We start from the raw sequence: 21989 nt of genomic DNA, 5'->3' as shown, positions 1-21989 counted from the left end.
ACATTCCAGGGCCAGCCACAAGTGGGAATTCTTACAAGGAATATTTTCTTCCCTATGTCCATCCCTGCCCTCTGGCAGTGGGAGCCATTCCCTGTGTCCTGTCCCTCCATCACCAGTCCCTCTGCAGCTCTCCTGGAGCCCCTTCAGGCCCTGCAGGGACTCTGAGCTCTCCCTGGAGCCTTCTCCTCTCCAGTGAGCACCCCCAGCTCTCCCAGCCTGGCTCCAGCCCTGGAGCAGCTCTGGGGCCTCCTCTGGGCTCTCTCCAGCAGCTCCAGGTGCTGCTGCTGTTGGACCCAGAGATTAAAGTTATCACCACCTAAAGCCACTTCCCTTTTTTCCCTGCTCCACTCATTTCCACTCTCTGCAAGTTTTCCCAGCAATGCCCCTCTATTTTCCCCTCACTCCCTGATAAAGATGTTTAAAGGGGTTTGGGAAAACAGAAGGCTCCTTCCAGCTCCCAGCAGGAAAAGCTGCTGCCTCCTCTCCCAGCTCTTCCCTTGCACTGGGCTGATTGAAAAGCCCATTTGTAGCACAACTCTGTGGGCAAGTTATGAAAGTGCTGAGAAAAATGGGGACACAAGGTGCGAGTCAATGGAGTTATTTTGTGCCTCTGCTGCAACAGCAAGAGCTGAATTCAGGACTGTAGATCCTGGCCCCACATCAGGGCTGGAACTCATGGGAGAGTTCAGGCCCGTCCTAAGTGCAGACCCAGGAAATAAAGGCCAGCCTTGTCAGGAGCAAGGTGCTGTGTTACATCCCTGTTGGGTCTCATAAAGAATACATTCACCCTTTGGCAAAACCAAGGCTCTTTATCTTCATCTGTGGAGGAATCTGTCTGACAGTTCAATACTGCCAACATCAATCCATCTGTGATCATGAACCAGGCTCCAAAAACCATGGCATCGGCCTGCAAATAGTAAAACGTGGGTGTGTTCTGTTTGTCTTCTGCTTCCTGAGTCTTTAGGTCAAACTCACTCTATGTTTTATGGGCAACCAAGAAGACAAGACAATTCACTTTTTTTTTTCCTATTTTTTATTTTTTAATGAGAATGAAAACAGAATCTCCTACAAACCACTGAGTAAACAGGGCTGCAAGAGCATTCCCACCTTGCCAGGGCTGTGGCTGGAGGGAGCTGGCCAGGCTGCAGGAGCTGGCTGCACACTGCACCTTTCCTTGGAAGTCTGCAGCCCTGCATCCCTGGCATTTGATCCAGCGTGGGCCAGGAGAAATGCACATGAGAGGGAAGTCAGCTGCAGGCAGTGGGGCTGCAGGACTCTGCTGGAAGCTGGTCTGGAGGGATTGGGCTGCAGGAGTGAGTCCTGTTGGGAGCGGAGGAGCCGCTGAGCTCCTGGGAGCGAGGGGCCCGGAATTCACCCTGGATGAAGCACAGGGACAGGCACTGCCCTGCTCCTGCTGGGACAGAGCTGGGACAGGCCAGGATGCTGCCAGGCAGCTGCTAACCACGCTGTTATGCAGGATGGAACACCCTTCACCCTGCAGAGAGCACCACAGAGCCTGCTCACAGCCGTGGCCAGCCCGCCCTGCTCGCCCTCAGGCTGGCACACAACCCAGGCTGGCACCATCCTCCTCTCCTCCTTCATCAGGAATGGATCACCCCCCAGGACTTCACTCTGCTGCTGTTTGGAACCATGGGCTGTGCCCGAGGCACAGGAGGGATTCCTGCTCCAATTCCATAGTCTCCCTCCACCATTTATGACTCATGACCAAGTCCTTCATCTCTGGCCTGCATTTGAGGAGGAGTCACTGCACCCCGCACCAGGCTGCCAGAAGTCCAAGCTGTGTCAGATGGGCATTTGATGGAAGATTTTCTCTGCCATATTCCACAGGGTAGAGCTAAATCGAGCAGTGAGGCTTCATAAGATAATTTACTGATGGAAGCACCTAGTCCAGCCTGGAATGGGAAACCTGGTCCTTTTTTTTAGAGTCTGAGCAGGTTGCCAAGCACAAACCCAAATAAATAGTCTGTAATCTGTGCAAAGCAGTGACACAGAGAGGACAGTGGTAAGAGATTCTGCTCCAGGCATGGAGATCAGCAACCAGGCAAGAGGCAGGGGTGAAGAAAGGCTGAGTAAAGCAAGGGGGAAGGACAGAGAGGAGAAGTGGGAGAGCAGAGTGCCGTGCTGTATCTCCTGTGTGCACCGTGACCCATCCCACCTGCACCCCATGGACCGTGGGCAGCATCTTCCCTGGGAGCTCCGGGAAGAGAAACGGCGGTGGCAGCTCCTCGGGAGAGGGGAGCAGCAGGGAAACCTTCCCTGACAGGCTGGGCAAGGCTGAGGTTCTGGCTGGGGACGGCAGGATTTGAGGCTGGAGCCTTGCACGGGCTTAGGATTCCCTCTGCAGGCCAGCCCTGAGCTCCGCACGTCCCGAGCTGAGAGCCACGGGGGCTTTGGGATAGAAGGATCCTCAGAGCCCCCGCAGTGCCACCCCTGCCATGGCAGGGACACCTGCCACTGCCCCAGGCTGCTCCGGGTCCCTCCAGCCTGGCCTGGGACCCTGCCAGCGACCCAGGGGCAGCCACAGCCGCCCTGGGCACCCTGGGCCATTTCTTTATGGCTCTTGTTGTAAAATATTCCCAGTATTCCACTCAAGCCTGCCCTCTGGCCGTGTAAAACCCTTGCCCCTTGTGGGGCATTGGGCCCAAAGAGAAGCTGGAGACCCAGAAGCCGAGTTGTGTCCAGGGCAGCTGGATGTGCAGGCTGGATTTGGGAGCACAGCTGGCAGAGATCCTTTCCCAAATCCAGCGTGCTGGGGCTCTGCACAGCTCCTTGTCCTGCAGGTAGCTTTGGTGCTCCCACGTTCCCTGTCCCTCCCCGAGGGCTCCCAGCTCCCGGAGCAGCAGCTTTGTGGAGCTCGGGAATAGCTCATTCCCTGTGACCGTGGCCAGCAGCAGCGCCTGCGGGACAGACACACAAACTGCTGGAGCCGGGCCAGTCCCGAGCCGCTGCCATCACTCATCCTAACAAAGTCACTGCGAGGTTTTTGTTTCACGAGAAGCAACTTTTTTGTCAGCTGGCATCGCACGGAGCCCGCCACAGCAGGGATGCACGTGCTGGTATCCCTTTAGTCACTCAGCAGCCAGAGACAACTAAAGATAGGAGCGTGGGTGGGATGGGGAGCCAGTGATATCCCCCAGCAGGCTCCTGGCACTCGTGCAGAGGCTGCTTCCCGGGCACGGATCAGCCCTTCCCCTCTCCAGCCAGGAGAGAGGAGCCTGCTCAGGGAGGCCCAGAGGTGTAGGCTTCACCTCTGTCTCTGCAGCCACATTTTCACTCCTGCCAGCCCAGTGTGGCTGAGAGCCTTCACCAGAGAGGGTGCTAAAATATGACGAAAAGACGGATCGGTTTGGTGCCCCAGCAAAGGGATGAGAGGCAGAAGAGAAGCGCAGGAGATTTCCATAGCAACTGGTGCAGAGGCTCTGCCTGCTCCGCTGTGCTCTGAGTCACCGGCCGTGGTGCTGGGTGCTGGGTGCTGGGTGCTGGGTGCCCACCCGAGCTGCTCCCTCAGCCCCTGCCCAGCCGGACAGCGGAGGGAGCACCGAGCAAAGGCTCCTGGCTCGGGATAAGGACGGAGGGACCAGCGGGGCTGTGACCACGGGCGGGCAGAGCCGGGCGTGCTCACCTGGGGACACCTCAGAGAGCTGGGAGGGCTCCAGGGGAGCTGCACAGGGGCTGGGGACAAGGGATGGAGGGACAGGACACAGGGAATGGCTCCCACTGCCAGAGGACAGGGATGGGTGGGATATTGGGGGTTAGGAATTGTTCCCTGTGAGGATGGAAAAGCCCTGGCACAGGGTGCCCAGAGCAGCTGTGGCTGCCCCTGGATCCTGGCAGTGCCCAAGGCCAGGCTGGACAGGGCTGGGGCAGTGGGAGGTGTCCCTGCCCTGGCAGGGGTGGCGCTGCAGGGTCCTTCCAACGCCGCCCATCTGCGGTTCCATGATTTATCCCAGGAACCGGGAGCCCGTCCCGTCCCGCCCGGGCGCGGGGGGCGCTGCCGCGCGGATGAATATTCATGAGCGGGCGTGGCCGGCGCGCGCTCATTACTATGCGGCGCGCGCGGGGCGTCCCCTCATGAATTATGCGCGGTGGGCGTGGGGACAGGGCTGGGGCAGTGGGAGGTGTCCCTGCCCTGGCAGGGGTGGCGCTGCAGGGTCCTTCCAACGCCGCCCATCTGCGGTTCCATAATTTATCCCAGGAACCGGGAGCCCGTCCCGTCCCGGGCGCGGGGGGCGCTGCCGCGCGGATGAATATTCATGAGCGGGCGTGGCCGGCGCGCGCTCATTACTATGCGGCGCGCGCGGGGCGTCCCCTCATGAATTATGCGCGGTGGGCGTGGCCGCCGCGGCCCTTCAAAGTGTGGGAAGATGGCGGCGGCGGCGGCGGGTGCCGGCGGCCGGGCCGCGCTGCGGGGGCGATCGGCGGCGGGGCCGGCCCGCGGCCGAGGAGCAGCAGGACGCGGTGGTGCTGTCGGTGGCCGAGTGCCCGGTGTGCCGGCAGGCGCTGGTGGAGGCCGTGACGCCGCCCTGCCGCCACTCGCTCTGCCTCGCCTGCTTCCAGCGCTGCCCGCAGGGCCCGGGCCTCTGCTGCCCGCTGTGCCGCAGCCGCCTCTCCACACGGGCCCGGCGGCGGCAGGCCGAGCCCGCAGCCAGCACGGCGGCCGGAGCAGCGGGCGGGGAGCAGCGGCCCCCCCGAGGGGATGCCGCTGGCGGGGGTGTTTCCCCGCTTCCTGGGGTGTTTCTGTGGCCCCAAAGTGGACGGTCCCAGCGGTGCTGGCAGGAGCTGGGCAGGTTTGTGGTGCGTCGAGACAGGGAGGGTTTTGCAGCATGGGAAGTGCTGGTGGGTTGTTGACATAGAGAAAGTCCATCGTCCCTGTGTTCGTGGCTTTAGGTGCACGTTTGCTCCCTGCCTCCAAAGCAAATGCCTTCTCAGCTCCTAGAAAACTGCTCCCTGTGTTCCCTTCACAATAAACCCTCGCGTGAGGCAGCGGCACTGCTCTTTCCCGGTGGGAGCTGCTGGAGATGCCCGCCTTGCTGCTGTCAGAACTCGGGGTGCGCTGGGATCTGTGGTTGGAGAGGTGCTGCAGCAGTGCTGAGGGAGCCCTGCGGAGCAAACAAGGACTCAAGCCTCAGATAAACATCCTCGTGGCCCAGCCCGTTCCCTTCCCAGCGTGTTTCTGGTCTCCCGCTCCCTGCTTGTGTCAGCAGCCTCTAATTGGCTGTGGGAAGAGTTGGCAGGATGAGCTTAAACAGCTCAAATTGGTGGTTTGAGCTAACCCCACTAACCTGGAAGAGATTTAGGAAGGCTTCTCATGAAGGATTTGCTGAGTCCACGAACAGATGGGCTGCCCAGGGGGAGCCGAGCTGAAGCTCCCGAGGTTCCTCCGGAGGAGGGACAGTGGGAACTCCCCGAGTCAGGGCAGTGCTGTCAGTCGTGCTTCAATGGGCTCCTTGGATGAGAGCGTCCATGCTGCAGGAATGCCTGTGCACTGCCTGAGCTGGGCTTTTTAAAGCGGAATTAGTTTTAATTCTCTGCTTGTCCTGGGCTGTGTGAGATGCGTGCGGGACCAAGGAGGGGCTGACCCTGCTGTTCCTCCTCCTTGCCCTTGTGAAGGGATGGGTCACATTTGCTTTCTCCCAAGCCTCATGAGCCTCTCCTGGTCACCGTGGCCTTATCAATGGGCATGTAATGCATATATTTATATATTTATCCGTGTATGTAGGCCCTTGAGGGAGAGCAGCAAGGGCATCAGAGCCCAGCTCATCCCAGTGGTGCCCAGTGCGAGGACGGAAGGCAAAGGACACAAACTGAAACACATCAAGTTTCACTGGCCACAAGAAAAATACCATTTGCTCTGAGGGTGACCAAGCACTGGCACGAGCTGCTGAGAGTGTTTGTGGAGTTTCCATCCTCAGGGAGAGTCAAAACCCAGTTGGACATGGGCCTGGGCAGCCTGTTCCTGCTGACCCTGCTCGAGCAGGAGGGTTGGGTCTCCAGAGGTCTTTGCCAGCCTCAGTTATTGTGTGATTCTGTTATCAAACACCGATTAAGCTCAGGTATTTACTTTAATCACTTAAAATGTGCAAAATCTTTAAAACTACTCGGTATGACCATTTGATATACCTTGATTATTCCATCTTAAACGCCGAGTAATTAGTACCAAAGTACAGGGTGTTTTCGTTATTCCCTTTGGGATTCCTTGGGCTGAAGGAGCCCTCAGGCCCTGCCTGAGGCTGGGATTCTGCACTAGGTGACCAAATATGTGTAAAGTCAAAGTCCTTGTCACGGCACTTGTCAAACAGACCTGGACAGAAATCAGACAGGCAGCGACGGACACAACACAGAACCGTACTCCTGGGTTTCCCTGAGAGCTCCTGGGCACCTGATTCCCTGGGAGCTGCGCTGCTGCCTTCAGCCTGGCCCCAGCTGCTGCTCCAGGAGGATGCAGGTGGCCTGCGGGTCCCACGTCCTCTCTGTGGGCATCCAGGTTCCACAGAGCCCCTGGGTGCTGCTGCCAGGCCAGACTTGGGGCTAAAGCTGCAGTGCTGGCTGCAGAGCTCTGCTGAGCGAGGTTTCTGATATTGAAACAGTTGCTTGGTGAAATTCTTGGAAGGCAGAGAGGAGCAGCAGATGGGAGGCTTGGAGACTGCGGGCGTGTGTTTGAGGATTCAGCTGGCCAGGGAGAAGGAACAGGATATGTTTGCAGAGAGGTGCTCGGCCCCGTTTGTGAGAAAATAAGTGCATTCCCATTTCAGAGAATCGGATTTCTCTTGTTTCCCCTCTGCCCAGTAGCAGTGCACAACAATCACCAAGTGACGCTCGTGCAGGAGGGGTGGTGTGTTTTTGCCAGGCTTGTAAAATGACTTCCCCCTCCTTCCTCCCAGTCCTTTTTTGGCAGTGGTTTTCCCCTTTCCCCACTGGACCAAACCAGTCTAGTTCTTGAGCGTTTCCTGGTGATTCCTTAAGTTCCTGTTGTTTCTGTTGTTCTGTAGCCTGTCACCAGTTTTTTTTTTGTCTCAAGACCACAGTGCTAAAAGCATGGAAGTGGCAATCCCAAAGAAGCCTTTCCCTGTCTCGGGAAAAGCAGTGATTTGCTCCCCACATCAAACTGGTTAAAGCTGACACCATCCCTTTTTTCCTCCTTGTCATGGTGCTGTATTGCTGGTGGGATGAGTTGAATTTAAGATTTCCTAGGAAGATAGGAGAGGGTGCCACTTGCATCTCCATCTCTTTCCTCACTGTCCTCTCTCCAGCACCCCACAATATTTACATTATTTTTAATCTGCCATTCAAGCCATTAATGAAGAGAGTGATTAGGACCAGACCCAGAGCTAGCCCCAGTGGTCAGTGTGAGAGGCATGGCAGTGGATCATTAACTCTTGGAAAATAATTTTCCAGTTGAGTGGTGGTAACACCTGTGCCAGGGTCAGAAAATTCCTAACTTCTTAAGTGTTTCGAAAACATTTAAGATTTCACCTTCAGCTGCAAGTGTTAACTGGCAGGAGGTAAAAGGAAAGTAGTAAAAACCTTGAGGGAAGCAGGAGCTGCAGAGCCTGCTGAAAGTTCCCATGGAAGCTGGGGGCGAGGGGGACTCGCTGCTGCTGGTGGCAGAGCTGGCACTTGCCTGATGGCATCGGCCTGGCACCACCCAGGAGCCTCTGAACGACAGACAGGAAACCAAAGGGTTCTGAATCGGGTTCAGCTTTACTTTCAGTCAGCCCGTGTTGCTGAATTCACCAGATGGAGGTTTCTGGATCTTTTGCCAGTAAATATAAAATGTTTTGGTCAGGAGTGCAGCCCCACGGAGATGGTGTGTAAGACACACTTGCGAGCGGGTGTGGAAAGGATGGACTCACTCAAGGGGATGGAGGCTGCAAGTCAGATGCCTCTTACAAAGAAAACCAGTGTTAAATAATTAGAAGATCTTTTGTCCTCTCAAATAGTGCAGAAATCAGTTGTTTTTTCCAAGACTGAGCACAATGGGATGCAGCTCTTGGCTGCCAGCATAAAGAAGCAGGATGCCAGGTTTGATCTGCCACCACGAGTGTTTCAGTGCTCTTGCCAGGCTGGGAAGGAGCATCCCAGCAGCAGCACTCCCAGCAGCCCTTCAGAGTCAGCTTCGTTCAGGAGCCACTTCTGCTGACCCACAGATCACTCGAGAGGAAGGGCAAACAGGAGATTTGCTGCAAAATCAAGTAAAAAGCCTTTTCTTCCATGGTTTTGCCTGCTTTGTTGTTGTCTTGGGCTGTGGCACACATGAGCAGCCTTGTCCTGGACCTGAACATCCAGAATTGGCACGGGGAGGAGTGCCAGAGAAAGACACGGGATGCTCTGATCACCTCATCTTCCTGCCAGTGCAAGGACTGGTCTGGTTCCACTTGGAATGGTTCTGTGCCAACAGCAGAGCATCCTTGGGTGCAGCACCCCTCTGCCCGTCAGGAGAGGGGATGCTGTCCCTGTGCCCAGCCCTGGAGGCACCTCTGCTGCGTGTTTCCCTGGGTTAGCTTGTGCCCTGGAGGGGAAAACTCCACCTTTTGAGCTCTGGAGACAAGCCTTAAACACTGAGGAGTAATTGAAGTTTGCTGCAGGCGAGTTACAGATTGCTGCTGCTCTTGGGACTGTCTCCTTGGAAGTTTCAGCTTGATAAAGTTCACAAGAGCTGGAACCGCTCAAGGACACAATTGAAAAAAAACATTTTGGGAAGCCGGTGGAAGGTTTCCAGCGTGGCTGGTTGCAGGAGCAGGGAATGCAGCCTGGCCTCCCCAGCATCAGCATCTCTTGGGATTTGGATCACGTGTCTAGGGACACTTGGGATGTTGTCCTTGAGAAACAAGCCTGGCTCGTGCAGGCGTGTGAGTACCAGGAAACAGCAGCTGTTTGCTGCCAGCTGGTCACTGGGTGTTGGATCCACCCTGCCATGTACCTTCCGTTTGGAGCCAGATGGAACAAAAGGGAGGTTCTGGAGAAAAGGAGGCTCGGGGGGGACCTTGTGGCTCTCCACTGTTCCCTGACAGGGGGCTTTGGGCTCTGCTCCCAGGGATCAGGGACAGGACAAGAGGAAACAGCCGCAAGCTGTGCCAAGGGACGTTCCCTTTGGGAAGCAGGAGGAATTTCTTCACTGAAAGGGTGATCAGGCATTGCCTAGGGAGGTGGTGCAGTCCCCATCCCTGAGGGTGTCCAGAGAACGACTGGATGGGGCACTGAGTGCTCTGGCCTTGCTGACAAGGTGGGATTGGTCACAGACTGGGCTCAATGGTCTCAGATGTCTTTCCCAGCCTGAATAATCTTGGGATTCTGTGAAAACCTTCGATGGAGCTGCTGGTTTATATCCTTCAATTTTAGCAGGATGGGGAAGGGAAGTACCCTTGATGTTTCCTCCTTGCTCAAACTTGCTCCATCCTGACCTTAGCACACTGGGATGATGAGCTGTGCTGCGCCCTGCCTGGAATGCTGATACGGATTGAGCCAGGATGGTTGTCCAGGGGTTGTTGTTTTGTTCTGGTTGTTCCCTTTTGCCTCCAGGCTCCTCCAGCTGAAGTGCAACTTGCCCAGACTTGCACTGCACGGAAGTGGGAGGGAGCTTTGAGGCCGATACAAGCAAAGGGCTCCTCTGGGAATAAGAGACTCCAGGGATGGAAGCTGAGCTGTAACTCTGTGCCAGTATGCTTTTGGTTTCTGACTTCCCGAGGGGAAAGGAAGGAAGTGGGAGCAGGACAGGGAACTCTGCCAGACAGAGCATCCTGCCCGCTCAAACCCCTGATCTGGGGAGTGCCCTGCAAGCAGGAGAAAGGCTGGGCTCGCTCGGGATCCGTGGGACAGCAGTGCAGGCACTGCAGGGGATGAGGAGGAGGCATTCCCGAGCAAACAGGAGCATTCCCGATCCTCGGGAGCGGCTCAGGGGCAGGGCTGTGAATGCGGGGTGTGTGCTGCTGCTGGCAGCCTGGGCCTGGGCTGTCTGCCTGCAGCAGGCACCTGAGTCCTGCCTTTGCTCCTGGCACTCAGGTTCCCTGTGCCTGAGTCCTGCCTTTGCTCCTGGCACTCAGGTTCCCTGTGCCGGAGTCCTGCCTTTGCTCCTGGCACTCAGGTTCCCTGTGCCTGAGTCCTGCCTTTGCTCCTGGCACTCAGGTTCCCTGTGTCGGAGTCCTGCCTTTGCTCCTGGGACTCAGGTTCCCTGTGCCTGAAGCCTGGGTTTGTTCCCGGGACTCAGATTCCCTGTGACATCCCCAGGCTGTTCCTTCACCCCTGTGTTTACATCCTCCCAGTGCTCCCTGATTGCTTAACTGCTTGTCAAGGACTCTTGAGAATCTCAAAGGAAACTCGGGAAGTGCAAAGTGGGATTGCGTGGCCATCCTCCTCCTGATGTTTCTCTGTGTTAAACAGAGCTGTGATAGCAATAGCAGAATATAAACATCTGGGGTTGAAGAAGTGCTGCAGAAGCTCTTGTGCAGCCTGTGGAGATCTCACCCTTTTTGGGAAATAATGGCCAGCACCAGTTATCCTCCACTAAAAAATATCTCCTTTTTTTTCCTCTTTTCTTTCCAGACTTTATATTCAGAGCACCCATCAAATTGAGCAAAACAGGAGAACTCCGAGAAGAATATGAAAGCCAGCTAAGGAAGGTCAGTATTTTGGGCAATTGTATTTTTTCTTCCAAAACAAGCTGGATTTCCTGCAGGAATGCCATCCTACCTGTAGGGAGACCTGAAGGGCTCTTTTTTCCTGTTCTCTAACAAAGGTCATTTATTCTCCTTATACTGTTCAGCCAGTTCAGGAAATGGCTGTAACTGAGCATGTAGAAGTCAAATTTTACTATCTTAGCCTGCCTTCCAGAACATGGAAATGTACATTCTTTGGAGTGACTGTTTGGTTGTGGATGTAATTCCATAAAGGCTTTTGCAGCACAAGGCATCTCCTTCTAACATCCTTCTCCTCAAAAACAAACTATTACAAACTAGGGCTTTCTATTTATTTCTAGCCAAGAATAAAATGTCATTTAAGGACCAAAAAAAAAAAAAAGCTCATGAAAATATTTTTTAGGTTTTTGATCTTTGTGATCTTGTTTTCCCTTGAGGTGGGTTCAGCCCCTCGCTGATTATTTTACCTGCTGGGTAAAAGGAACCTGAGGGGTTTTTCATGGTTGAAGGATTTTCTTTGGGTTTTCACTTATAGATCTCAACAGGTTTAAAAAGGGCTGGGGTGCTGATTGAGTTATTAAAACAGCCTTGTCTGAGTAGGAAAATAGGTGATATTTCAAGTAGATAACTGGTCTGGGAAACACATATGTGTGAGGAGACAGTCAAAAAGCATGGAAGGGTCTTCCCTCCTGCTTCTCCATGTATGGAATTAGCAGTGACACTAATGGGCACTGTCACTGCAGGTTACTAAGGTAGCTCTGGCTGACTGTTTCGTTAAGGAAATTAGGAATTCATTAGGAATTGCAAACTCTTCTCCAACTGAGGTGCCTTGCCAGGAAGGCAGGGACACTGTGTGCAAAGTCGTGGGACTTGTGGCATTTTCAGCAGCAATTCTCTGTCAGATTTAAGGAAGCACGTTTGCAGCATGGTCAGGCTGCAGCTGGAAAGGTTCTTACATCTACAGCCTGACTTCAGCAAAAAGATACCACGTGCAGTCCAGTGCCAGCCCTTCTCCCTTCCCTTCCAGTCAGAAGGAAATTCTTTACCACGTTTCTAGCATTTGGGCATGTTTTTATCTTGTTCAGCCTGCTGCCTTCCCCTTCTTGCCCCCTGCCAGATGGGAGATGGGTTTCTTCCCCCTGCCAGCTTCAACTTGGTTTTTGTGAAGCTCAGCTGAAAGAGCCGTGTGGGAGGAGATTCTGTGAATCGTCATCTGAGAGGAAATGGCAGTGGGATTTGGCTGGTAAAATGACAACTGGTGATGCAGCCACACTGTTTCCTCATTCAGAATAGAATCACAGAGTCGTTTATATGGGAAAAGCCCTCTGGGATGGAGTCCAGCTGTTCCCCCAGCACTGCCAAGGCCACCACTATCCCATGTCTCCCCGTGCCACATCCACATGGCTTTTAAATCCCTGCAGGAAAGGGGACTCCACCTGTGGGCTATGCCAGTGACTGGCTGTTCTTTTAGGGAAGGAATTTACCCTGGTATCCAGCCTAAACTTACTTCTTGTCCTGTCACTTGTTACCTGGGATGAGAGACTGACTCTCACCTGGCTCTGCCCTCTTGTCAGGAAGTTGTAGGGAAGCTGATCTGAAGATTGTCACTGTTGCTACTTATCAAGAGTTTCTTGGTGTCTCTGAACTTCCAAATCAGGGAGGACTCAGGTTTGGGAATCTATGATTTGGTTTCCTTCCCTGTCTTGAGATACAGGGTTTCATCCCAGCTTCCCTGCCTGTGGAATAGGGATAAGGGGATAACCTGGGCTGAGGAAGGGACAGGAGCATTTCCAAACCTTTTTATATCTCCCAGCTGTGAGTTGTTTTACATACCTGAACTCTTGACCTGCTTCCACACTTTTTGCAGTTGAAAACAAAGTGATACCGTAATTGTGTACTGAAAAGATTTTATTTGACTTGGATTATCTCATAGCTTAATTTTCTCAACTGGCTTTCAGAATGAGAGAGATCTTTGCTGTCTGTGCAGGACAGCAAGATAGGGTTTTCCTCTTTTGAGCCCTTGGTGCGCTTGCATTTTATGTTTTTCCAGAGGAGGCTGTCATTTCTGTGCACTCAAACCCTAACTCACCCTGTCCAGCTGTCTTTCTGTCTATCACAAGCAAGTCTGTTGCTTGTGAGCACGCAGAGTGGGAGGGCAACTCCTACCTGAGGCATGTGCTGACATGCAGCTCCCAGAGCCAGGGCAGACGGAGCAGGCTCGGGAGGCAGCAGACCTGGACAGTTCCTGCAGGGAAGAGAGGACACCAAACGTGAGTTTGCCAAACTTTGGAATTAAATGGTAGTGGCAGGAATGGTGGTTCTGAGTGAACAATTGATTGCTTGTACTGCATTTTTCCCCCCTGCAGCTGCAGTATCCAGAAGGACTAAAATGCAGTTTCTGATAACTGTGCTGTTCACAGCAGCTGCAGGTCCTGCTTCCAGTATTTCAGAGATGCTGCTCAGATACAGTGAGGTCCTTCTCCCAGGGTACATGTTTCTCACTACGTTGTTTCAGTTTCTCGTCCTCCTGCCTCAGCACAGCATTGCCATGTCTGGAAGGAAATCCTCTGGGAGACAATTTACATTAAGGCTACTTCAGATTATTATTTTTGAACTTAGTACAGATTTTATCATTAGAGTTTGATTTTGCTTGCAGCCTTAATTCTGGACCTAAATTCATTTTTGTATTCTATTAATTAGGATTAGGATCCTGTTGTTGCCTTTTTGACTTCACTGTCAGCAAAGCTGGGGTTGTCACCTCACACTAATTGTGCTGTGGATTTCCCCAAAATCCTTAAATGTTCCTGTGTGTTGTTACATATTCTTGTGCCTTTCGATTTTATAATTTAGCCAGAAAAGTGAATTTTTCTATATAACTTTCTTCCACATGGGAAATATAGGAGGGACATGAGTGCTGGGTGGCATTTCAGCCAGCCAAAAAAAAAATTGTGATAAATCTTGGTGTGAACTTGTTTTTCAGATGCTTCAAAAAAGGCAGAAATACTGTTGACTTAGAGCAGACTATTCATCATGTCTGCATCATGTGGTCACAATCTATGTTAGTCAGACTGTTGTAGTTATTGCTTGAGATTATTAATAGATGAGGAATTTAAAGATACATCTTAAAACAACTCTAAGCAAGGAGTCGAACCGGTCTTTGAAAATATTTGCTGAACACCCACAATCAGCCACACAGTGGAGTTTTTCCTGGTTTCTGCCTTTTTTCTTCCTTGTTTTCCTCCTTGTTTCTGTCTTCCTCATGTCTGGGGGCTTGGATTCAGTAGGATTTGGGTCTTTGCCAATTTGAAAATCACAGTGTGCTTTTCCTGTAATGTCTCGTGAACTCTGTTTCCTTTGTCATCCTTATGTCCATACTTCTGAGGTTTTGCCTTCCTCCAGCAGGGAAGAAAAACACTAAATATTTTTGGAAGATGTTGTTGCTGCCTTTTTGAGTTAGGGAGCTTCTTAAGCACCTGAGATGCCTTTGCCAAAATATGAGGAAAAGCCCAGGGATATGAATTCCTGGTGCTGTGATTCATGAGCAGGACAAAGAGGTGTCAGTCAAAGGTCTGGATAACTTCTGCGTGGAGGGTGGATGGAGGAAGGAGGGAGGATCTGTTCTATGTACAGATAGATGTAGACTATTCCTGGGCTGTGTCTAAGTTGAGGAAGAGGCAAGACACAAGCTGGGAAAATGGCTGGGTGATAGAGAGAGAACCTGGTTACCCTGGGCAGGGACAATCAGATGGTGCCAAGGCTGTTCCTCAGGAAAAGGTAGTGGAAAGGAGGAGAAAAGGGGTCTTGTTGGTTTTGACAGCAAGTCTGAAAAAAAAACAAAATAACAAACCAACCTGGCAGAAAAGGGGAGTTTGATTCCTTAGGTGAGGAGAACAGTGCAGCAGGACAGGCAGCCCATGAGAGCCCATGTGCCTTGTGTCCCAGATCCTGGCATTCCCTGTTTGAAGCTGAATTCAAGCTTTGAGCCTGGGGTCGGCTGTCAGGGGAAAGGTGGCCTCTCTGGATCCCCTCCATCCCAACGCATTGGTGAAACAATGGGATGTCATCTCTCGTGTGGCTTTCAACGTGGGAATGGCTGCATCTCACCTTTCATTTTAGATGCTGCTGCTTGTGTGTCTGCCAAATTGTGTGTGCTGCGTGTCAGGCCATTGGGAGGCTAAAACTGAAATATCACAGCTTGCTTGAAGCTGTTGTTGCACATTTTTGTATGTAGTGTGATCACCTACAAGTAGAGAAAAGCTTTTGTCTCTCTGTTTTCTAAAATAGTGGCAGAGAAGGCTTTGTCCAGCCCTGGGCCTCACGGTGCCTTTGTTGTTTTGCAAAGAAGATAAAATCCATGATTCTTGTGTGTAAACCACAAATGTGGTATAGAAGCAAACCAGTCTTCACATTATTGTGAGAGAGAGGCAGTGGCTCCACCCTGGAGTAGAGAAATGAAGGCACAAAATTAAATGATGTGACCAAAGTCTTGTTCTTTCCAGTCTGTAAGTGTCGGACTTCAAATTTAACTACTCTACCTCTCTTGTCTTTATTTCCAGCTGAGAGAAGAGAAACTGCAAGAAGAAAAGACATCTGAGGATCTGATTCACAAGTTCATCCTAGATGACATGGACGTAGGGAAAAGAAGAATGGAGGAACAGCAGAAAAAAGATGAATCTGTAGTGCTGAAAGGGAACCAAGACTGTGTAAGTGATCTCATGCTTCTCCTTCCTGCCCACATATCAAAATTTTCATTCTTTGGCTTTCCAGGATTCCTTGATTGAGTTTTAATAGTTTATGAAGGCTATGAGCTGGCAGACTATAAAAATCCTTGTTAATGAGAACTGTCTTCCAGGGTCTATTATGACTGCAGACATTCTTCTAGAGGTTTCTGTCCCCCTTTTTACCCTCTGCTGTGTGACTCTTCCTGACACAGCAGATCCCCACAGCTTTGGGGATACCCTTGGTATTCAGGCTTGCATGCATTTCCATGAATAATTCTCCATGAATCTTCTGCAGTGAAGTTGTACAACTGAAATTCAACACATTCTTCATGCTGACTTCTACCTGTTTCCCATTTCATTTGGGAGGCCCTGCAGGAAAATGCTCTTAAAATTTCCATTTGATAGGCTGACCCATGGGGGCTGAGTAACCAACACCCTGTAGTAACCTCTATTGTAGAATTTTCCCACATTATCTTGATCAATAACTAGCCTTTATGTGATGACTAACAGCTATGTATAGGAGCTATGTGCTTATTTTTGTATTTTTTATGCATTATGTCCTCTCAGTATAATCAGAAATGGGGGATGTGGGGATCTTCAACACTTTTGCAAGAAAGAGCTTTATTTTCCAAGTGATTCTTTTTGTTGTGCATGTCAGCTAACTGTTCCTTGGTTGACTTCAGTTTCCTGAACGTCTCTCGGACTCCGAGAATGAAGAACCATTCCAGGGCAAGCAAACACACCGGTCAGCTTTTGTTTCCAAGACCAGTGCTTACTCCTTTGCTTTCCTTTCAGGGTAAGATGCTGAGACTTTATTTAATGTCCTTTAAAGATGTAAACACACCTGACGTGCTCCAATTCAAACGGTGGTTCCAATCTAAAATAAGTGATTTTTTTTTTCTGGAATTTTAGAGCAGACTCATTGGTAGAATGTGGTGTCTGTCTGATTACTTCCTACCTGGAAGTTAATGTTCATCCCATGAAGGAGAAAAATCATTGCCTGTAGATTTAAACCATTAGTCAGAAAGCAAAATTTTGTAGGATGAGCTCAAGCGTGCTGGTTCCCTTCTGCAGCACAGATCTGAAGGGATAGCATCAGCCCCAAACTCCCTGGAAGGCTGTTGCTTGAGGCAGAGGGAGCAGCAGAATAACCAGGTGTGTTTCCAGGTGAGAAGCAGAGAGGTTTCCCCAGCTTCCTCCTCAGTTCACTGTGGGCCATGGGCAGAGGTGCCCGTGTTTCAGTGCAGGGCGCCTGAGCGCAGAGCAGGACTCTGCTGCAAATCCAGGATTCCCGGATCCCTTAGGGGGCACGGGAAGTACCGTACCTCTGCCAGCCAGGTGCTGCCAAGGCTGATGCCTCTCCCACAGGTGGCAACTGCCAGGGCTGTTGAGCTGGTTGTGCCCAAGGTTCCTGTTCTCACCCTTCTGCTTTCCAGGAATTTAACCTCCAAGGTGGAGAGGAGTCGGAGCTGCAACGACACCATTCAGGAGAGATCCAAGAGCAGGCAGAGATCAGCCCCAGCCACCAAAGCAAAGGTACAGGCAGCGTGTGTAAACAGGTTCCCGTGTGTAAATGTTCTTATCTGAGCTTACACAGCACCAGTAATCTGGAGATATAAAATATGGGCTTTGTGGCCCCGTTATCGCCGTGGGGCCAATCACCTCCTTGCGGCTCCCAATAAAACCTGCCGGGTTGGGAATTACTAAACAGAAAAGCAGACAGGTGTCAGGGTTCTTGTGTAGCGTTGGAGGCTAATTGCAAGTTGAAAGGGTTCTCATCAGGCTTTTGTTTTGTGATTCATTTTCTTTTCAAGGCTGAATCCCCAGCCTGGTAAAAAAAAAAAAATCTTCTAGAAGTTTAGGAAAATAATTATCTTTTCCTTTCCCTTTCTCTCCAAAGTTGTTTAAACAGAGCAAAACTCATTGCTTTCCTGACATCAGGGTACATTGGCACTTCCATACTATAGAAGATACAGAGGCGTGGTCTTCATGGGATCACAGAATGGTTTGGGTTGGAAGGAGATGGCCTTTAAAGTCACTCCTCACCCAAACCATCCTGTGGCTGTGTGATTTTGCTATCAGAGTGGTTGTTACTTGAGGCAAGAGCAGCTCTTAGACTGAAATGAATTTGACACCCCCATTGTGCTGGGCTCCGTAGTCTGCTGCTCGTGTCTGCCTTGGCCATGGGAGGTGCTGTGACTGCCAGAGGCCATCGGGGACGGCCGTGCCCAGCAGCCACCCGTTCCCCATCTGTCCTGGCCAGCGCGTTCCCAGCTGTGCTGCCTTCCTTGCAGGTGCTGCCGGTGCCGGGCGCCTCGGCGCCGCTGCTGGGGGTGCTGTCGTGCGCGCAGAACCACCGCTGCCTGTCGGCCCCGGAGCTGACGGCTGAGCGGCGCCTGCTGCTCAGCGCAGTGTCCTCCCTGTCGGCCCTGCACCGCCCGGAGCGCTCCATCAGCCCCGAGAGCAACGACAGCATCTCCGAGGAGCTCAACCACTTCAAGCCCATCGTCTGCTCCCCGTGCACCCCCCCGAAGAGGCTGCCCGACGGCAGAGTGCTCAGCCCCCTCATCATCAAATCCACCCCCAGAAACCTGAACCGCAGCCTGCAGAAGCCAACCACCTATGAGGCCAGTCCTAGAATACTGAAAAAATGGGAGCAGATATTTCAGGAGCGTCAGATCAAAAAGACTCTCTCCAAAGCAACCCTTACGTCCTTGGCTTCGGAGCCTGGGGAAGACGTGGTGGTTCCTGACATCACCAACTCCAGCAGCTGCACTAAAGAGCAGCCACAAGTGCAGGAGGATCACCTTCCCCCTGACACAATAGGAGAGCCTCGCCCTGAGCTGGATTTCTTCCCTTCTGTCAGTGAAGTGAAGCTGGGGAGGGGGACTGAGAAGAACAGGGGTTCACAGGCCTTAACCACTGATGAGGGTGCAGCTGAACCAGATGTGAGATCAAGTGTAACCTCCCTAAACACACGCGTGGCTGAAGTCCCTGACCTAAAGGTGAATGCATTCATGGACAAATCCTGTCTCAGCCTGGGCCCGAAAGTGCTGAGCAGGAGACTCATGGGCATCAGCGCATCGCTGCCTGACAGCAGCACGCTCGCAGTCCCCATCAAGCCAGCGGGGAAAAAGCAGCTGAAATACCTGAACAACAGTGAGCTGATCAACGTCCAGAACAGCACCTGCAACTCCGTGGAGAACATCATCGGGGAGCAGCCGCCGCTGCTGCGGCGGGGCCGGAAGAGACGCTGCAAAACAAAGCACCTGGAGCACAACGGCTCCGTCAAAAGACTGAGGCACGTGGCAGGGGAGGTGGGCCTGCCTCCGGAGGTTCGGGACGTGGAGCAGAAGCTCCAGCAAGAGGAGGAGGACAGGAGGCTGGCCCTGCACCTGCAGCGGATTTTCGACAGCGAGAACAGGACAGTGGACAGGCGGAAAGTCCGCGTGGATCGGTACCTGCTGCGGTCCAAGAGCACGCTGGGTGCCAAGTAGCACTGCTGGACGATGTTGCCTTTCTAGAGGACGATGGGGTTTATCAGATTATCTTATAGGAAAACTATTTTTTGCCCTACGTCACCCACGCAGTTGTTTTTTCGTTACGGTGGTGAGACATTGCTAGGTCCAGTTCAGAGAGAAGCCAGCGTCCTTTCAGATTAAAAAAAGAGAGAGTGTGAGAAAAAAAATCCTCCAGTCCTCTCTGGTCCATTGGTCTGAAGGAATTGTCTGTCATCCCTGTGAATACACTGCAAGGCCTCCACAGGCAGATGGGCAGACCTGGGATCCCCAGCTAGGAGGGTTGTGAATATGGGGTATGAGGACCATCCCTTGCCAAGAGAAATATGAGCTCTGCTCATAGAAATTGTCTGAGAGTCTTCTCCTCTCTGCCTGCCCCATTTTCTCCCTCAGGCTGCATCTGGTTGTGGGGTCAGCCTCTTATCCATGCTCTGTATTTCTCCTGGGGAGTTCTAAACAGAGCCCACCCGTAGTACTTCCAAATGAATGTATCTCACTGTCTGCAGCAGCAGTACAGATCATTCGTCACTTTCTTGAAGCAGAAAGCCAAATGCAGTGAAAAGAAAGACCTAAAACAAGGATTTTACTGGAAAACCTGATAGGGGTTTGTAATTTCATGTTCCTGACAGGAGAGAGAGCTCAGGTGGAACAGCTGGAGCCACATGCTGAGCATTGGGACCCCAGGAGCTTTTCTCCCAGTCCATGTCTTTTCCAAACCATGTTCTTCCCTGTAGTATTGAAGAAAGGGAAACACTGTTCAGGGAGTTTCTGGAAGGATGTCCTCCCAGCTGCCACGTCCCTTGCTCAGTTGAGAGCAGTCTCGGCACAGCCAAGGCCTGTCCTTGCCTGTCCCAGAGGAGCATCCCGAGAGATCTGGGCATTGCTGTGCTCTCCAGGCAGCTGACAGGATGGGAGCCCAGCTGTCCTGAGGGCTGCCCTGCCCCTGCTCCAGCTTCCTGGCTTCAGCTCACACCACTAAGAAAGCTCAGGTGAGTGATGCACTAAACTTCCAGGCACGAGGCTGCCTGGGGCAGAGCTGGCTCGGAGCCTGGGCTTGGTGGAGCGTGTGTTCTCTGCCCAGGTGTGGCAGGCCACCCTCTGAGTGTTCCTAACCCTCTTCCATGGATTAATCTCATGGATTATTTCCAGTAACATAGCTCAAAAAGTACCCTTCCAACTCAGTCCGTGGCAGCTGCCTTGCAGAGTATTCACAGGGACCCTCGAGGCCCAGGGGGACCTTTGGGACAGGGCGTGTGGCTTTGCCTGTCCTGCCCCCATGTGCCACGTGGCAGGGGTGTTCTTGGGATGAGCACAGTGCAGGGGCAAACTTCCCGCTGGATCCTGTGAAGGGAGGGCAGCCAGTGCACATCAGTAGCCAGATCTGATCCAAGACAACTGCGTTGCCCAATTTCCTCTGTCTGAAAATGGTTGAATTTCCTCCCTCCATCTTAAACAGTCAAAAAGAAAACAGGAACTGGTTTTCTTTTTCACTGCAAGGACCCTGGCAGGCTTTTTCCCCCTAATTGAACTGGATTTTAAAAGAAACAAAAAAAACAGAAAAAAAGAAAAAAGAAATCTTATATTTTATTGGGTAAAATTTATATATTTTAAATACTATATTTCAACAGATCAACACTTTTGTTTTGAGAAATCTTATAGCAATGATTCCATAATATATATCTCTATCTCTGTATCTCCTTGCCACACAAACTACTGGATGGTTCAGGTTGTACCGGGGCTGGTGAGCCCTGGCCTGCTCTGCCTTCCTGGCACTCCAGGCCCTCTCCTGCGCCTCAGCCTTGGCAGGTGCTGCTTGAAGCAGGCGCTTCGGACCCAAACCAAAACCTGCTCCTCTGTCCAGCTGTGCATTAGAAGGAAATTAAGGAATTAGAACTTTGGCTGGACCCAGAAGAACAGCACAGAGGGAAGTAGTGATGGCCTGGATGTGCCCTCGGAGCTCAGGAGGGAAAGCCGCAGCTTTAACTCGGAATCCATGCTGGTTTTCCCAACGTTTTGAGCTGCAGTATGCACTTCCCAGGTGCAGTTAGATTTAGAATTATTTTTACAGGCCCCCTTTTCTGTGGCTCATCCCTGGAACCCCAAACACACTTCCCTAAACAGTTTCCTTTTTTCTCGTGGTGTTTGTGGGGGTTCAGCTGGGGCTGGGCTGCTTACACCACAAAAAAATGGATTTACACGCTGAATGTATCTTTTCTTTCCCCTCTTAAAACAGATTTCACAGCCCAATGCACTATGCCAGTGTCTTAAATACCTTCTTTTGAAAAGATTTTAAAAGTGTTTAGGGGTTTGTGCGTTAATTTCCTGATCCCAAATCCAAGCCGGGCAGAAGTGTAGGGGGCAGTGCCTGGGCTGGAGCTTGTCCCCACCCAAAAAAAACTTCATGGGACCTCCTGGCTGCCTCCAAAACAGAGATCCCAACTCCCAGGCATCACACACAGGCCACGGCATCTGCGTTCAAGGAGACCTTTGGATGTGCAATCGCAATCGTGTCGTGGAAAGGTTGCGGCGATGCAAAGCCAGGATGAATGTTTTATTAATTTAACACTCTCCAAGTTTGTGTAAGCTTGCAGAAAACAACAAAAATTGTAAATAATTACACTCAAAAGAGCAGGAGCACCCAGCCTCTCCCCTGTAAAGGTCAGGAATGATACCACCTTTGCCAGAAATCATGCCAGCTGAGAAGGAAAATACCTCCTGCTGAACGGTGGATGCAGCACGAGATTAAACCAAGAACTTATTCACACTCCTCTGAAAGTCCTTTGTAAGCCTCAGCTGCCTTCCCTCTGGGATGAAGGCATTCCTTGCTGGCTGTGGGACAGCACGGGCGTGGGAGTGTCCTCCCAAAATGCCTCATCCGGAGGGGCTGGGGTTGGTTCCCTGACAGAAGGACTGTGTCTGCCAAAGATGCCAGCGACTCCCAGAAAGTTGCTTTCCGACCCTCTGGAGCTCTCTGCCCGGGAAAAGCCGTACAGGAAGGTCCGTGTTCGGAGTCAGCGTGATGGGATAAATGAAGGAAAAGTGCCAAAAGGGATCATGCCAGGTGATTGTATGACGTTGTTTATATTGTCAGTATTTCT

General features: G+C 51.9%; 2 protein-coding genes across 2 annotated transcripts; both read left to right on the top strand.

Annotated features, from left to right (window-relative positions):
* Positions 1–4099: 4099 nt before the first annotated feature.
* Positions 4100–4869, top strand: LOC120496494 (E3 ubiquitin-protein ligase RNF169-like). The gene is made up of 2 exons (XM_039696988.1): positions 4100–4106; positions 4280–4869. Exons 1-2 carry the CDS (start codon positions 4100–4102, stop codon positions 4867–4869), a joined length of 597 nt encoding a protein of 198 aa, XP_039552922.1.
* A 5230-nt stretch (positions 4870–10099) lies between these two features.
* Positions 10100–21327, top strand: RNF169 (ring finger protein 169). Its single transcript, XM_039697018.1, has 5 exons — positions 10100–10637; positions 15209–15355; positions 16057–16169; positions 16810–16909; positions 17668–21327. The coding sequence occupies exons 2-5, from the start codon at positions 15278–15280 to the stop codon at positions 18868–18870; spliced, it is 1494 nt and encodes a 497-aa protein (XP_039552952.1). The 5' UTR covers positions 10100–10637; positions 15209–15277; the 3' UTR covers positions 18871–21327.
* Positions 21328–21989: the final 662 nt, after the last annotated feature.

The sequence above is a fragment of the Passer montanus genome, unplaced genomic scaffold, assembly GCF_014805655.1.
Source record: "Passer montanus isolate IOZ18808 unplaced genomic scaffold, ASM1480565v1 scaffold116, whole genome shotgun sequence".
Lineage (NCBI taxonomy): Eukaryota > Metazoa > Chordata > Aves > Passeriformes > Passeridae > Passer > Passer montanus.
Note: the sequence above shows the minus strand (reverse complement) of the source record. Positions and strands in the feature narration are given on the sequence as shown.